Source organism: Lepidochelys olivacea, assembly GCF_965140295.1.
Source record: "Lepidochelys olivacea isolate rLepOli2 genome assembly, chromosome: 14".
NCBI classification, from domain to species: domain Eukaryota; kingdom Metazoa; phylum Chordata; order Testudines; family Cheloniidae; genus Lepidochelys; species Lepidochelys olivacea.
The window spans coordinates 1844113-1860554 of NC_140424.1; the positions used below are offsets into that span (position 1 = coordinate 1844113).

At 51.9% G+C, this 16442-nt stretch overlaps 1 protein-coding gene across 1 annotated transcript; it reads left to right on the forward strand.

Annotated features, from left to right (window-relative positions):
• Positions 1-2347: 2347 nt before the first annotated feature.
• On the forward strand, positions 2348-13304 carry ENPP7 (ectonucleotide pyrophosphatase/phosphodiesterase 7; the record flags this gene model as incomplete). Its single annotated transcript, XM_084646696.1, has 9 exons — positions 2348-2405; positions 5642-5839; positions 6231-6371; positions 7088-7174; positions 7856-8001; positions 9361-9981; positions 10269-10485; positions 12452-12590; positions 13110-13304. 8 exons carry the CDS (start codon positions 2348-2350, stop codon positions 12571-12573), a joined length of 1590 nt encoding a protein of 529 aa, XP_084502822.1. The 3' UTR covers positions 12574-12590; positions 13110-13304.
• Between the last annotated feature and the right edge of the window lie 3138 nt (positions 13305-16442).

A 16442-nucleotide genomic window follows, 5' to 3' on the forward strand; every position in this document is an offset into this window, starting at 1 on the left:
TGTCCACCCCCCGCAACACAGGAAGTTTTCGCAGCCACCAACATTTCTTGCCAAGCCATCATTTTGGTCGGCATGCGCCCAGCAACTGGAGCCAGCAGCAGGAAGGAGTCACCTTTGAAGAACGTCTCTGCTTGGGCTTTGCTCCTCTTTCAGGAAATGGGCAGAACTTCCATGAGATGCCGGTGGACATTTCAGCCATGTTTTCTGACCCACCCAAGGCACCTGGTGGAGCGAATGCCAGAACACGAGGACGATACAGACATGGAAGTTTCACACAGACTGATGCTACGCGTGAGTCTCAGTATAGCCAGGCATTTCTGAAGCAGGGCCACAAGCACAGGCCGCTGGGATCACAGTATCATGCAGAGCTGGGCTGACCAAGAGTGGGTCTACAACTTCTGCATGCCTGAAGCTCTGTACGCAGCTTTCCATGCCCCTGCAGTGCCACAATACACACAGACGGTAGCCACGCTAGTCCAGAAGCGAGCTGCTGTAATGGTCTGGATGCTGGCTACCCCAGCCTGTTACAGCTCCATTGCCAATTCATTTGGTGTTGGAAAGCCACCTGTGGATGAAATGGTGGGGGTGGTTTCTGAGGCAATCAGGCATGTGGTTTACCCCAAGGTTATGCAGGCCCTTGTGGACCACAGAGGCTGACTTATGGATGCCAACGTGGGCTGTACTGGCTAAGTACACTATACCAGGGTTTTCCACTGGTGGGGAGGCTACAGTCATGGAAAGGCTAGGAAAATACTCAGACCAAATGACATTGTCATACTGCAGTTACAATCCCCACTGTTATTCTGGAAGGCTCCTCACTTATGAAAACCTATCCTGATGGCAAAGGACCTGGCAAAAGGTTTAATTGCACTCTCAGCAGAATGGTGAGTGAATGTGCATTTGGCAGACTGAAATCCCAGGGGTGCTGTTTACAACATCAATGGTGTCTGCATTATTGTGGCTTGCTGCGCTCTTCACAAGCTTTGTGAAACCAGAGGTGAGCCGTTTGCTTGTGCATTGACCTACATGACAGTAATGGCCTGCTGAACCCGTCTGTGGGTTCATATCGGAACGTGCACCAATCACAGCCGGAGCAGGATGCACCAGGCAACAGAACTCAGGGATGCTGCATGTTCCCACATTATGGGCTTGCAGGGACCCACAGCAGAGGGAGAGCTATGAATGGTGTAGAGCCCCACTGCCAGTCAATGAGGTACGGTCACACCATGCCAGGAACTGGGGGGCAGGGTATTTTGGATGCCATGGCAGTGGAATGGAGTGGGAACTGGGCATTTCCATTGCTGACTGATGTACAGAGATGAGAAGCTGTTTGGACACACCTTGCCCTTTGTGCTTTCCGTTGTGTTTGTCTTTGTTATTCAAAGCACACTCTGTAAAAGGCGTGCCACAGTGACAGCAATAAACTTTCTTAACAAAAAGCAAACCCTTTATTTGTCTTCCAAAACCAGACCCCTGCTCTGGCGGTGGCCACACGCCCTCAGGCTGTTGGTGGCAGGACCCTTCTCCCCAGCATCGGCGCCCCATCAGGGTCACGTTCCCCCTGCTCCGAGTGCCGCCTTCCAGGCCCTCTTGTCTGGCGCCATCTCCCTATGCCGGGCCCTCTGCCCAGAGCTTCCTTGCTCTCCCAGTCACTCGCAGCTCCGGTACCATGTGTGGCATGGCTGGCATCTGCTACCCCAGCTCTGGGCCCGCAGCTCCCCTGCAGCTCAGCCCTGGCTCCCTGTTGGTGCAGCTGGCCTGTGCTGCTCTGGCTGCAGCTCCCACTCCTCTGGCTCAGTGCGGCTGCTTTGGCGCTAGCCCAGCTCTGCCTTGTGGACCGCTTCTGCAGCCCCTCTGACTCTGGATGCTGCTCTCCCCTTAGCTCTGCCCCAGGCTCCTGGCTCCCTCATCCACTTGCCTGCCCTGTCAGTCGGGCTGACCTGGAGCGATGGCCTCTCCCCATTGGCCCTGGGACCTGTCCATCTCAAGATCCTGATTTCTGTGTGCTCTTCCTCTTTCTTTTGGTACTGGGAGATGGCCAACCTGAAGAAACCCCGCTAAGTGTCAGTGAGGGGCCAGCAACCCCCCGCCGCATGTATATGTTCAGAGCCAGTTGGTTTTGCTTCCATATGTTAAGTAGTGAGGTGCTCCGATAGTAGGGTGATGGGTGGCCATATCAAACCCTGCGGTAGATAGCATATGGTCACCTCTTGTCCTGACACGGAGTTCTTTTGGGATACAAGGGATGTATCCATATTAGGGTGTGAAGAGAGACCAGGCAGCTGCAGACTAGATGGTGTCTGCAAAACAAGAGAATGAGATCACTGTGGGCTAGAAAGGACAGATCATGGCTGTGAAGGTCTCAGAGGCATCACTCCATCAGTACAGGCGGCAACTGAGGAAACGTAAGGGGAAGGGAGGGAGGCATCATAAACTCATGGATTAATGGAAGCCCCTGGGTTTGAGTCATGTTTCATGCTGGTACATTACTTATACAATACCTACCACACATGATCTCGTGTCAGCAAGGGGGCTAGGAGCCATAGATCTGAACCTCGCTGGTATGGAAAAGAGACAACCCCCTGAGAGCGGATAACTCACCAACAGGGGAGAAAACCAAAGGGAAGAACCCAGGACCCAGAATCTACCATGGAATCAGAGAGCCATGACAAATTGCTTTTAGCCTGCAACTGAAAAGCCAGACTCAGCAGCCCAGAAGTGAAGCAATCAGGAGGAACCTGAACCCAATGAATGAGGAGGGATGGGGTAAACACACAAAGGTCGATAACTCCCCAGGGACACTGCATGATGTTAAACCCACTTTATGTAATCCCGTTAAAACATTAATCCCTGGTTTGCTGCAAAGTGAGTCAGCAACAACAATAATCCTCCAAAGCAGTAATAAAATGCAATGCAATTGACCAAGTGGAGGTTTGATATCATAAAGCTCAGTAGTGCTGAAGGTTGCAGTCAGGGATTAGCAGATACCAGATGGATCATCCTCTTGATGGCTATCAGCGGTGGAACGGGGAGGAGGCTCAGAGACTGTGCTGTTTGATACATTCCCATGATGATGATAAAGACAATGGAAGCCATGCTGTGGTGTTGCCAGTGGGGCAGTGAGAAACAGAAGCGATGCTCACACCACCATGGTTCCATCATTTCCCCCAACAGTGGGGAGCAGCACAGGCTCCCAGGGCTCTGTCATAGTTTAATTCTCAGGTCAGGATGTCCCACTTTGGTGCAAAGCAAATCTGTCCACATCAGTCTCTCCCAGGGTCCATTCTCAGGCATGCTGCAGCTCTGCTGGGTTTGGTGCATGGACAGCCAGCAGGCCTTTCCTGAACCAGGTCGTGCAATCCCATGTGACATCGAGCAGTGTGTTTCAGACACACTGCATGTCTCCAGGATGTTTTGCAAGTGAAACAAATAGTGGAGGGAGAGAAAGCTGAAGGAGGTGCAGGAGAGAGAACGACACTCTCAACTGGGATGTAAAGTTAGGTGGCTGGTTAGCAGCAGGTTGCCCCAGATGCCAGAACCTGCTGCAGAGAAAGCTCTTGCACCTGCAGTGAGGACTGTGTGGAGAGACGGAGAAGCAGCCAGTGCTAGATGAACAGAGGAAGCAGAGAGGAGAAGCGGCTGGGCAAGGCCATGGATGGTTCAAAAACAAGGGGACAGTGTTGAACTAGATCCTGAAATGAAGTGGGGGGACCAGGGGAGTTTGAAGATCATAGGAATAAGAGATGGAAAAGACCCCTGAGGCCATCCAGCCCCACTCCTCTCCTCAGGGTGGAAGCGGGATTGCTGCCCGCAGCACATTGGCCATTCCTATGTGCAGTCTAGTTTTAAGGGTCCCATGAGACATGTGCCCTGGGAGATGATTCCTCATCATATTAGAGCAGGGCTCAGTGTGTGTTTCCTGCTCCAAGGCACGGGTATTTCAAGACAGGATGACGTGGTCCCTCTCTGCAAATGGGATAGGAAGCTATTGAACTGTGCACATGGGGAGCTGGGACGAGGGGCCAAGAGCTGGGCTCTTCAGAACCAAGACACTGGACAAGAGGGAAAGTTTGTCTTTAAAAGCGGGACATGGATACAATTAAGTTCATCCTGGGTGTGATATTTAGAGCCCACGTAAAGGGCCCATGGCACTGCAGGGTCCCTGGGCTGAAAGACCTTCTCTTCACCAGTGTATCGCTCCAAGGGGAAGTATTAAGGAGTCTGTCGGAATACAAACTCTGCCTCTTCTGGTGTTTCTGAGTCACTGATCACCCCGTGTGGTGAGGGTGGATGGACAGCCCACAAAAAGAGAGAAAAAGTGCCTTTAAAAGCCATGTGGCACCCCGGCCTCTGGGTCAAGTGTGGGAGAGCTCATGGGGTGGCAGACTGTCCAGGTCTGAACAGCTTCCTCTTCCCTGTTGGTTTATCTCAGCTCCAGCCTGGTGAACCCCTTCCAGCCACACTTTACTGTCCCCAGGTATAGTGCAGACACTCACAGCCAGGGCCCCTGGCCATGCAGGAACTTGGTACCCCCAGAGCAACAGGGACTGCAATGCACCAAGTCTGACTCCTTCGCTCAGGACCTGTCTGTCTCAGACCCCAGCGTGACACTACACCCCATATTCATCCTAGTAATAGTATTAGGATATGAATATGGCATAATTATGATGCATTTTGTATAAGATGAGTCATGTGAGGTGTCATTGGAAAAGTTATGATTTGCTGAATATGATTATCCTATTTGTATGCATGTATCATTAAAATTGACTGTGGATCTGTATTTCAGATGGGCTTACTCTGGAAAACACCCCCAGCCGGCTGTTCAGAAGCCAGACAGTGCTAATGGCTCATCAACAAAGACAATGGGCTGTGAAGTAGCTTAGGCTTCCTGTGGACCTTTCGGCCTGCCTGTCAGTAATGGCTGCTATGACTCTCCAAGGGCATGGGGCTAGGACTCTGGACTCCATTTTGGGTACCTGTATTTTTCTGGGACCTGTAACAAAGGGTTCCCGCTATATGTGAACACTCTATAAGGCCAGGAATGACCTCATCTGGGGTGCTTTACTCCTCCACAGCTCAACACCTGAGCGAAGATCTGAAAGAAAGAGACTTGAAATGGGGGAGGGGCTTAGCAAAAGTTAAGCTGTGAGCCAGAGGCAGGCCCTGCTCACACAAGTTGGCAAGAAGGCGGCTGCTAATTGCACCTGTACACATCTCCAAAGGGTATCAAGAACTAAGAGGATGCGCATGTGCTAGGATGGCACCAAAACAGAAACTATTACTGTGCTTCGTTTGACAATAAACCTAGCCGGGTGCCTTCGTGCCCTACCAGAGTCTGTGGTCATTGGGGGTTCTCTGGGGGTCTGCTGTGTCCCCCATCTGTGCAGAGCCAGGGCAGCATGCAGAGAGAACACGCACACGCAGCCAACTGTTATCAACGTTGAAGAGAGCAGAGCACCACGCTGGTGACATCTGACACCAGGAACGCAGCCCAACAATTGCAGGATAAGATAGGGCCATGAACTTAGCACCCTGCTTCTCCTTATTAGCACTGGTTCCGTGCAATTTGTTTTAGTCTCTCCACGCAGGGGCAGGAAGATGTTTACTTCCTTGGGGCTGGTGCTTGCTGTCCTCTCGCTAGGAGCCTGTGCCCCTCTGCAGGACAGAGGAAACCGCAACAAACTCCTGCTGGTCTCCTTCGATGGCTTTCGCTGGAACTACGACCAGGATGTGGAGACACCCAATCTGGATGCCATGGCAAGAGATGGGGTGAAGGCACGTTACATGACTCCTGCCTTCATCACCTTGACCAGCCCATGCCACTTCACCCTGGTGACTGGTAAGCTCCTTTAAATCCCCTTAGGCAGAGATGGGGAGCCAGCTAGGGAAGGGGCATGATCAAAACCCCCAGCACAGAAGGATTCCTTTGTTTTGTCCTTCTCATGCACTGAGGACACATCCAACTTGCACCAATGGCACCCCTGCTGTGACCTCTGCCCCCACTTCACAGCATCCCCAAGGCTGCTCCTGCCTATTTGTTCAGCCTTCAGCAAATGGCCTAACTGCACTCACCCAACGTTTCTTTGCTGGCCTCTTGGGTGGACACGGAAGATGGATTTTACTGCACTTAAAGGCAAGGTAGCTGCTCAGCTCCCACTGCAGTGGCCCTGGTGTCCCAGCCGCGCCAGTTCTGTGGCCATGTCAGTGCGCTGGGTGGCATCTGATTGCAGAAACCCCCAAAGGCCCCATGGGGATGGCGACTGTACAAAACACAGCGGGAGACCTGACCCGTGCCGTCAAGGCCTTCCAGTCCAAGGCCAAGCCGCTGAAGGAAAAGGAAGGGAGCAAGCAAAGGGACCTGCATGCTGGAGGCATGGGGCTTGTTTTTCCCATCTCCCATAGGTTTGCTTTATTTTTATTGCAAAAATGTAGTTGTAGTTTTTGTGGGGGGTGCGCTCAGAGCTGAGGTCAGGGAGAGGAAGGGATTATCACGGCAGGAGAGCAGAGTGGTAACGAGAGAGGGAAGGGGGACGCAGGGCAGCCAAGAGGAGCAGTGGCAGGAGGTAGGTGAAGGGGATTAAACCCAACAGCAGTACAGCAAATGCCAAACAAGCTGCGGGGTCGAGAGTGGTGGTGCAGGAGGCTCCGAAGGCTCCACCCACTGCTACTGTTTGCTCTGTAGTGGGTGGGGAGGGCCCTGGGCCCTGGGCCCTGGGCTAGTCCTTCTGCGTCTGGGGCAGGGCAGAGGGGTCTGGGAGGCATTCCCTGTGAGAAGCTCCCTCTGCATATCTCTGCCTACCCTCTGCTCCTGGTGAGGTTTGCTTTCAGGTTGGTGAATTGCTAGGCTTAGGGGTGGGAGGACAGAGAGAGCGAGACAGAAGGGGGTGGGGTATCAGCCTGGCATTGACCAGTTGCTCATCTGTAGCCTCCTACATGAACCGGCCTCCCACCTGTGCCAGATGTGGCAATTTCCTGCAATATTCCTGAAAACCCTTATTGAGCTAAGTATCAGTATCTTTGGGGGTCCATTACATTAAAAGCAACATGTAAGTATAATTGCGGACTGGGATTATATGTAACCGCTCAGGGTGGAGAGATGTGACGGGAGGCATGGCAGTTCCAAAGACTCTATTAAAAATGGGCGGGATCAGACAGGACTTTGGGGACAATACAGGTAAGTCAGAAGGGGGGGAAGACCTAGGGGGAGATCGCTACAAATTCCCCACCGCTGGTTGTGCAAAACCCTGCCTTTTGGCGCTCCGCCCTGAGGAGAGGGCTGTGTCAGCTAATTACCTGTTCCCAGAGATCAAAGCACTGAGTTGTATCAAGAAATGGATGAACTGCCCAGGTGGTGGTTATGGTTCTGAGTCTGAAACAGAGATAAATTTGTGACCAGGGGGAAAAGCCAGCTGTGGGTTTTGAAGGACTGACACCTACCAGAGCCAGGGTTGGACTTGAGGTGACCTCTGGTAAGCTTTTTAGCATGCACGTAGGTTCTTTCTTTGGGTTTAATGTGTTCCCTGTAATGCTTTCGCCTTGGGGATAAATGTGCTTGCTTAGAACCGTGGGTAACTCGCAGCTGCTGGTAAGACACTTCATCGCCTTTGGAGAGGCAGCAAAGTGAAGGCGCTGGCCGCTAGGCAGTCTGGCTTGCTGGGAGTTGCAGGGTGAGGCAGGAGATTGCACGGCCTTAAAAATCCCGATCAGCAGGGAAAGAGATTCAGGTCTCCACCCAAGAGAGGTGGCAACTGGGAGATGGAAACCTTTAAGTGGGTGTCCCTGGTGGAGGCGAATACAGGTGCAATTACCCTGAACCTGCCTCCACCCCTACCTCTCTCTGTCTCTCTCCTGGCAGGGAGGTACACAGAGAATCACGGCGTGATTCACAACATGTGGTACAACACCAGCACCGGCCAGAAGTTACCCTTTTACAGTACACAGGGGGTCTCCAAGTGGTGGGACAACGGCAGCCTGCCCATCTGGATCACAGCACAGAGACAGGTCGGTGGCTGCAGCCTCCTTCTCAGGCTCACGCTCCTCCCTGGCATTCCTGAGAATAACCAGCAGCACTTTGTCCTCCCCTTGCACCTTCCCTGCACGAGGCTCAGAGGCACTCCTCAGACAGCCCCCTGCACAGGGAGGGAAGCAGTATCCCCAGGCTACAGACTGGGAACAGGGGCACACAGTGAATTAGGGACAGAGCCGGGACTAGAACCCAGGACTCCAGACTCAGAGTCCAGTGCACCATCCATCAGACCATCCACACACACACTCACACTGTTACTGACCCACAAGGGAGTGGGAGACTCCAAACAGTTACTTAGAACCTTTGAGAACTTCACAGCTCCTGAATGTTAGTGGCCACCTTTTGAAAAGGCCTCCAGAAATGCACCCAGCATGTGTGCCAACATGCCTGCTTGCACGCTCAGAAATCTGTGCGCTTACCACCAGGGCAAAATGTGCCTAACTGTCCAGTTCCACCCAATTTGCACGCACACACGCACAGGTCTGAGGGATACAGGCAGGTATATCTGCCATCTTGCCAGCACAGTTCAGCAGCTCTTTGGAAATGTGGCCCGAGAAGTTTGAGTTTCATCACCAGTCCAGATGAGTGAAATCATTATTCCAGTTTTGTGCTGCTTGCATTGCCACAACGTGTATAATATTCCACTGGACTGTAACACATTCATTCACTCCAGTGAACCCTCTGCTGCCCCGTTTTCAGAAGATGGTTATATTCTGCAATATAGTGTTTAAAGGCCAGGCCTCATTTCCTCAGAGCCCTGTCCAGCCACTTTTGGGTGGCAGCATTAGGATGTGATCTTGTATCCATGGAAAAATTCCCACTGACTTCAGTGGACTTTGGATCAAGACCTAAGGCAGGGCTCAAATATTCTACTTCAGAAGAGCCCTTTTAGACTCCTACAATCATACCGGGCTAGAAGGGACCACAAGGAGTCATCTAGTCCGTCCCCCACTCCGCCCCGACATGTACGACCATGTATACCTTGTCCAGCTCCAGCCATGTGGCTCAGTGGTTATGCACGTGCTGAAGTGCTTTACTGGAGAGGGGCCAGAGAACCCAGGGGGTACACAAATACACCACTAATTATCAAGTTTCAGCATAGTATTACTAACATCCGTGGGGAAAAGCTCAGAGCAGAGGAATGTTGGGATGGGAGTGTTTCAGACTAATCACTCTTCTAAAGGGCAAATAAGGAAAACCTTACTAGAGACACAGGGAGAGGCATAAGGGGAGGTGGGTGGTTGGGGGGAAGGAAGGGATACACGGGTGGTTGGACAGACTGAAGTGAGTAACTGGGGGTAGTTTCTGGCCTGAAATGTCATTCTGGCTAACAGGGCTTAAAGACGGGCTCCCTCTTCTTCCCTGGGGGGAGAGCAACCTACCAAGGTGAGCAGGTGAATGTGAAGAAAGTGGAGTCCCTTTTCCACAATTACAGCAATGAAACTGAGTGGATGCAGAACATTGACACTGTCATGAACTGGTTCGTAGAAGACAATCTAGACTTAGTCACTCTCTACTTTGGGGAGCCAGACTCCACGGGACACAAGTATGGCCCTGAATCCCAAGAGAGGAAAAACATGGTCAGGCAGGTGGATCGAGCTGTCGGCTACCTAAGGAAATGCATCAAGGATAAAGGCTTGGAGTCGACACTCAATCTGATCATCACATCTGACCATGGGATGGAGACGGTCATAAAGAAGAATGAAATTTACCTCCGCACAGTGCAGAACTTCTCCTTCCAGGACATCCGGTTTGAACTCTTGGATTATGGACCAAATGGGCTACTGGTGCCAAAAGAAGGTAAACTAGACCAGGTGTACCAGGTCCTGAAAAACGCCCACCCGAAGCTCCATGTCTACAAAAAGGAAGAGTTCCCCAAGAGATTCCACTATGCAAACAACACCAGGATCACTCCCCTGATGATGTACAGTGACCCAGGATATGTGATCCATGGGGTAAGCTGCAGACTCATTCTATTGTCTAAACTTGGACTTGCCTTTCTCACCCTCTTTCCTTATTGTGCAGCTGCATCGATCTCCTGTTTGTGGCTCCAGATCTGCTCCCCTCCCTGAAAACAGAAAGAGGAACACAGATGTACAATCCAGCTTCTAGTGAAATTAACTTGCCCACTGTGTTAGAAAGCAGAGTCTTCTCTCCCTGTCTTCTCCCCTGTCCCTCTCCCTGAGTAAAAATTGAGGGGCTTGAAGGTTTGGGTCCTCACTGACACTTCTCTTCCCTGCAGAGACTCAAGGTCCAATTTAACAAGGGGGAGCATGGCTTTGACAATGAAGATATGAACATGAAAACCATCTTCCGGGCTGTGGGACCAGCCTTCAAGAAGGGGTTGGAGGTGGAGCCGTTTGAGAGCGTGAATATCTATGCCCTCCTCTGCAACCTGCTGGGGATCACACCGGAGCCACATGACGGGTCCCTGAGCATCATGCAGCCCATGCTGTCTGGTTAGTCCAATCCTGGGGCAGGTGACCAACTCCTCTCGCATTCAGCACGGTGCTCGGGGACGCTGGGACTAGAGGTGCAGGGATGCTGCAGCACCCCCTGGTTTTATGTGGGTCCTGGCTGCTGGCCCCGCACCCACCCCCAGCTGCAGCCCCAGACTCAGCCCCCTACCCCGTCCGGGTCCCCCCTCCCGGAGACACAGTCCTGCTTCCAGCCACAGCTCAGGGGTAAGGGGCGAACAGGGGTAAGGGGGCTGGCTTTCAGCATCCCCACTATTACAGCGTTCCAGTGCTCTCCAGGGTAACCAGGGGGTGCCCCTGTCTCTGTGGGGGGACTCACTTGCATCCCTGTCTCTTAGGGGCAGGCACTGTGTAAGATTAAGCCATTCCAAAGGCACATTATCCAGCTGCTTTCCAAGGCACCTCCTGGTTTGTGGGCTGGAGAAACCAGCTACTGATGGATTCTTGTTGGAACATTGACACCTAGTGGCAAAACACCTTCATTGCCATTTCTTATTCCTTCTCTCATTCCCCACCCGCATCTCTCCTCCCGCAGGCAAGAAGTGTCTCTCTGAGAAATCTGCCCTGGGCACTCCTTTCATTAGCAGGAAGGACTTGCCAGAATTCCTTCCTCTGGGAACTGAGCACGCTCCCCCCATTTGTGTGAATGATGGGTAAACAGGCAGCAGGCTGAAAACCTGGCATCTTGCAGTGCTGTACATGCATTCCTCTGCGCGTGCCAGGCGAACAGGCCTTGATTACACTAAAGACATTCACCATTTTTTGGGCAGAGGTGCTCTGAGCAGGGTTAGACATGACACAGTGGTTAAACACACCCACATGTGGAGTCTACTCTAGGGAAGTGGTGGATTCTCCATCTCTTGGAGATTTCAGATCCAAACTGGATGCCTTCTGGAAGATGCTTTAGCCAAATACAAGTTATTGAGCTCAACTCTGGGGTAACAGGGTGCAATGTAATGGCCTGTGATATACAGGAGGTCAGACTAGATGAGCTAGGAATCCCTTCTGGCCTTAGACTTTATGAAACTCGTATTTCCACTGCCGATCTCCCCAGCACAGCTGCACGGGTACAGAAACACTCTGGAATTTTCCCCAACTAGAAACACTCATTAAAATCGGACCTATGAAGAGCTCAATGATACCTACATAACAAGCGTAACAGAGCCATAGTGACCATTGCCAGGCTTATGTAGACCCTCTAATTGTGCAACTAAGTTAGCTTCATAGTTAACCACTGCAGCCTCTGAACTGCACCTAAGGACGGCTGTACTGAGGGCTGCAAGCAACTGGGTAGCACATGGGCTGCTGATTAGTAGTTCAAATATATACCTGAGAGGGAAGAGAATTTCTCATATACACGTCTACATCACTCTGTAAAGATAGCCTGGACCATTCTGACAATCAAATTAGTGCAGGAAGTGAACCACCAGGACAGAAACGTGTGTACCACATTGTACTACAGGTGCCCAAAACCCTATGATATTTAATCATGTTATTTGAGATAGCATATGGACCTCCATAATTAAATACCCTGCCATACTCAAGGCACAGAGTGATCCCACTGAGCGGGCTGGGCAGTTCAGACCCCTCAGTGCTATTGTACCTGGCTCGCTGCAGACCTAGGGAGAGGTTACTGCACTAGTTGTCTCAAAATTTCTGTTGTTAACCCCTATGTTAAGCAAAAAAATTGAAAGCTGAGAGTATAGTTGGATAGGTTAACAATATTGCTGGGTGGGTTGAGGGAACCATTGCTGTGGCCCCTTGTAGCATGTAGTAATTTAGAAAGTTTAGTGTCCTTTTTCTTTTGTAGAGAAGCAAAGTGTGCGTTGTAAATGGCTTGTCTAGTTTTAGTAAGTCCAGCCACGAGGAAGTTTGTGTGGAAGGCTGTTTTTTTATGAGAGTATCCATTTTTGAGAGCTCATTCTTTATCTTGCCCTGTTTGTTGTAGAGGATGTTGATCAGGTGGCTCAGCAGTTTCTAGGATCTGGTGCTCTCTCCACTTGCCCCAAGAAGCTGCAGCTGGTGGTGGGAATTGCCATGGTGCTGGGACTCTGGTTCGGGATATACTAATGCCCTGCTATGCAGAGGTGAGTAGCTCGTTCTAACGATGCCAAGAAAAGTGGTGGAACAGCTGGCTGGCCAGCCCCCTGGGCGCCCTGCTCTTTCTCTCCCTTTTGCCATAGACCAGCTGGTTCTAACAGGGACAACTCCCCAGTCCTCTCCTCCCTCCGCAAAGCTCTGGCTATGCCATCGCCGGTTGCTGCACTCGGTGGAGTCGCCCTGTAGGTTGTTACTTTCTGCCACGGTTGTTTACTGCCCTGCTCAGTGTTGCACCATCCCGAGAGCCTTGCCTGGCTCATTCACTCTTTAGGAGCTAGGGCTGAACCTGCCTCCAGATAGACTCCCTTGCCAGACCTGACCAGAGCCAGGGTGTGTGTGAGTGGGGCTGGGAGGAAATGTGTGTGTTGTAGGTCACGTTAACAGAAGGGAGATTTTCTATCTCACACTCTTTGAGCCCAGATATTCCCAACTCCAGAGCTGCATGCCACAGTCTCTGCATGGCATGCAATAAGTAAAAGTGCTGTTGTATTTTCATCTTTTGGCAGTTACAGTGAGTCCCCCATGGCCCTGGAAGAAAATCCCTGTGCATAGAGCTGGGGAAGAACATCTTGAGAAGACAGCCAATCCCGGTTTCACTGCAGGATGTCGAGCAAGTCAGAGACCTGCAGCGGGACTGGGATCGTGCAATAATAGGGGGCTGGGTAAAATGTACTTTATTGTGCGTGGGACTGGCTGGGCAAAAAAACCTCAGACTGAAGTAATTTGTGGTAAAACACTCAATGGTTTAAGCAAGATTTGTTTTATTCTTTTAGTGGTAAAATTACGTCTGAATTCCATTTGTATAACCCACCGGTTTTGTTTTTTTTGAGTAGCATGGGAAAAATCTGTCTCTCTTGCGGGCTCTAAGGTTTTTACAGCTGGGAGCAGGATAAAAATGCAAGAAACAATGTAGGAGTGGGTGGGGTGGGTATTGCAGGTCGCGCTGGGAGTGGGATTTAAAAAATAGTCCCACACAGGGTTCCAGAGCAGCCCTCTCTGACACCGCCCCGAGCGACAGAACTATCTGCCCAAGCTACAGTTGCAACCCAGAGAGAGCCACCCCTTTCCTAGCTCCGGGACTTTATTATTTATTGAACGGGCATCACGACAGGGACCTGCTGTCTGGCTCTGGCCACGTCTCTCCAGCTCCCTGCCTCAGGCCTTCGGGGGGACACGCATCAGGCCCCACGCGGATGCGGGACAGTGAAGGAACATGAAGCAGTGTGGCCGCTAAACGGAAGTGCTGAACACCGAAAGCCCATGGATGCTTGTGGAGGAGTGTAACTGTGACCCTGAAAGGCTCAAAAGCCCGACAACACATAAAAAGGCCCCAGAACGCATTTGTCAGGTAGTGTACTCATCATCCAGAGCACCCCTTACGTCGGAGTGCAATGCCACAAGAGGCCCTTGTCTCTGGCACCTCCCATAGGCCATCTGCCTCTCACCTGGCCTTCCTGGGCTCAGCCCTGTGGCCCTGTCACGTGAAGTTCAGTCCCTGTCTGGGGAATAACAGGAGCAACTGACAGCACAAGCTAAACCTCCAAATAATAATTCTTCCACCCTTCTCAGCAGCCCCTGAAATAGCCTTAGTAGCCCTCTCCGGAGTCTGACCCTGCAGGAGAAACCTACCTTCTCTGCAGTCCTTCCTTCTAGGCTGCACTCCCAGCTCTGTTTAAGGGCCCTGCCGATTCCCGGCAGCTGGGATGGCTAGTTATCACTGCCATATCACCATCAGCTGGGGCTTGCTAGTAGGTCACAGGCAAGGCCGAGCGGACTTTCGCCTTACAGGGCCAGCCAGCCTGTGACGATTTTTTTTTAAATCTCATGATGTTTGAGACACTCTCCTGACTCTGAGGCTCGATTCCCAGATACCTGAGGTTGACGCTACTGTAGTCACCATATTTACACTGCAGCTACATTTCCAGCACCTTTCCTTCTCAGTGCCCAGGCAAATACCACCCCAAACCTTCCCCATCGTGGTCAGAGTCCTTCCCTCCTAGAAATTGTTTTGGACTCTTGGACTCTTGCACCTGAGGCCATCTGCTGAGATGACAAGGAAGATAATGAAGGTAATTTTTGTGCCAGCACTGGAGGGGGTTCTTCCTTAACTCCTGGACTCAGCTTTGTTGTTTGGTGCATTGGCTCAGTCAGAAGCCAGATGAAGGAGCAATAAACACAAGCCCAGAGGCCTAATTTCTGCGTGACCTGCCTTTCAGGGAAGAGAAAGGAGTTTACTGAAGTGGGCGGAAATCTCCTGCCTTCCGCATTCCCAGTGGCCGGAGAACTTCCAAAGAGCTGAAGAATCTGCAGGAAACAACAAAGTCCTGGGGCTGCAGATGGCCTGGGTGGTGCACCCCAAGATTCTTCTCTTTGGCAATACAGACAGGTGTGTGTCCTTCCCCATCAGCCTCTGCCCCTGCACTCTCCACTGATTATCTTTTTCACAGCCTCAGATCTCTTCTTCTGTCTCTCCCTCAGAGCACATATCATGTTTTTGCCCCATTTTCCTCCCAGCACATGCTACAGGCCAGATTGGTTCCAGCAGGATTCTTCTACAGCCCTGTCATCGTTAAGGAAATTCAGACCATTATAACTGCATCAGCAAGGCTATTCTGGTGAAACCCCTTATGTAGATCACCAGGCAGCTTGTCAGCTGGTCTTTGCTTTCTGTCCTAAAATTGGGAGGGGTGTTGCTGATCAACAGTTGCTGTATTCCACCCAAGAAGTGACTGCATTTTGGGAGCAATCAAAGTGATTCCAGGATAATTTGCAGCATTGGCTTGGAAAGCTTGTAGGGAATCTGAGCTATGACTATATTCATTACCAGCCAGACCCCAGGCACGGCTCTATGGAGGGACAATTTGACAGATGGGAGGAAGTTTGCCCCTCACAGTCAGAAGCTGCAGGAATCCATGCAGGTTAGGGCAGCCCTTACAGCTCCCCTAAATCGCACTCCTGCTTTGGTGGCTCTTGTGGGGCTTTGCAGGAGAGGAGAATGGCCGTGGCACACGTCTGCCCTGCCACAGTGTGCCCCATGCACCTAGGGCTGCTGGGGAAGTGGGGTAGCTCTGCACTGGAAGGTGGGGGCTCACTGCCCTGGGGGTGCTCATGGCAGAGGGAAGAGTGTCATAGACTGGTCTTGGGACCCCTTTGCATCAGCCAAAGGGAGTCAGGCCCAGCGACTGTTCAGCAGAGGTGGAAGGGCCAGAAGGGTGCAGTACTGGGCCTGCCAAACCATGATGCCTTCTCATGGGCTCTGGCAGGAACCAATGGCCTGAGAGAAACAGGGATAGCCCAGAGAACTGGCAGACTTCCCTGCTCTTAACAAGAGAGGTTCCAGTGCACAGGGCCATGCTGGACACATGCCGGCTGGCGCTCGTGCTCCGTCACTCCTGCCAGCAGCAGCCGTCACAAACTTCTTAGTGTCATGCAGTTGAGGTACCTTCAGTACGAACAGCCCCTCTGGGAAACCGCACTTCCTTGCGCCATCACCAGGGTCGCTGGGCTGGGGAGACAGGGAGCCGGACATCTCTGCTGCATTTTGAAAACCTCGCACCCTTTCCCTGCACCCCCAGCTGTGGCATTGCTGGCTGCATAGCAGCTGCACCAAGCCCCAGCCCAGATGCTAAACTGCCTCTCCCTAGCCCGTGCCTCAGTTCAGGGGCTTGATGAACATCTGTTGCCATAGCGACTGGCGGAGCTGCTTTCACTCTGTTGGTTTCACCCACAAACAGGGTGAAGCCAGCCACGCACACAACAGGAAGAAAGTGTGCTGGGGGCGGGCTTGCAATGCGGAATGGAAATAGCCCGTTATGCAAATGCCGCGGAGGTTCCTGCTG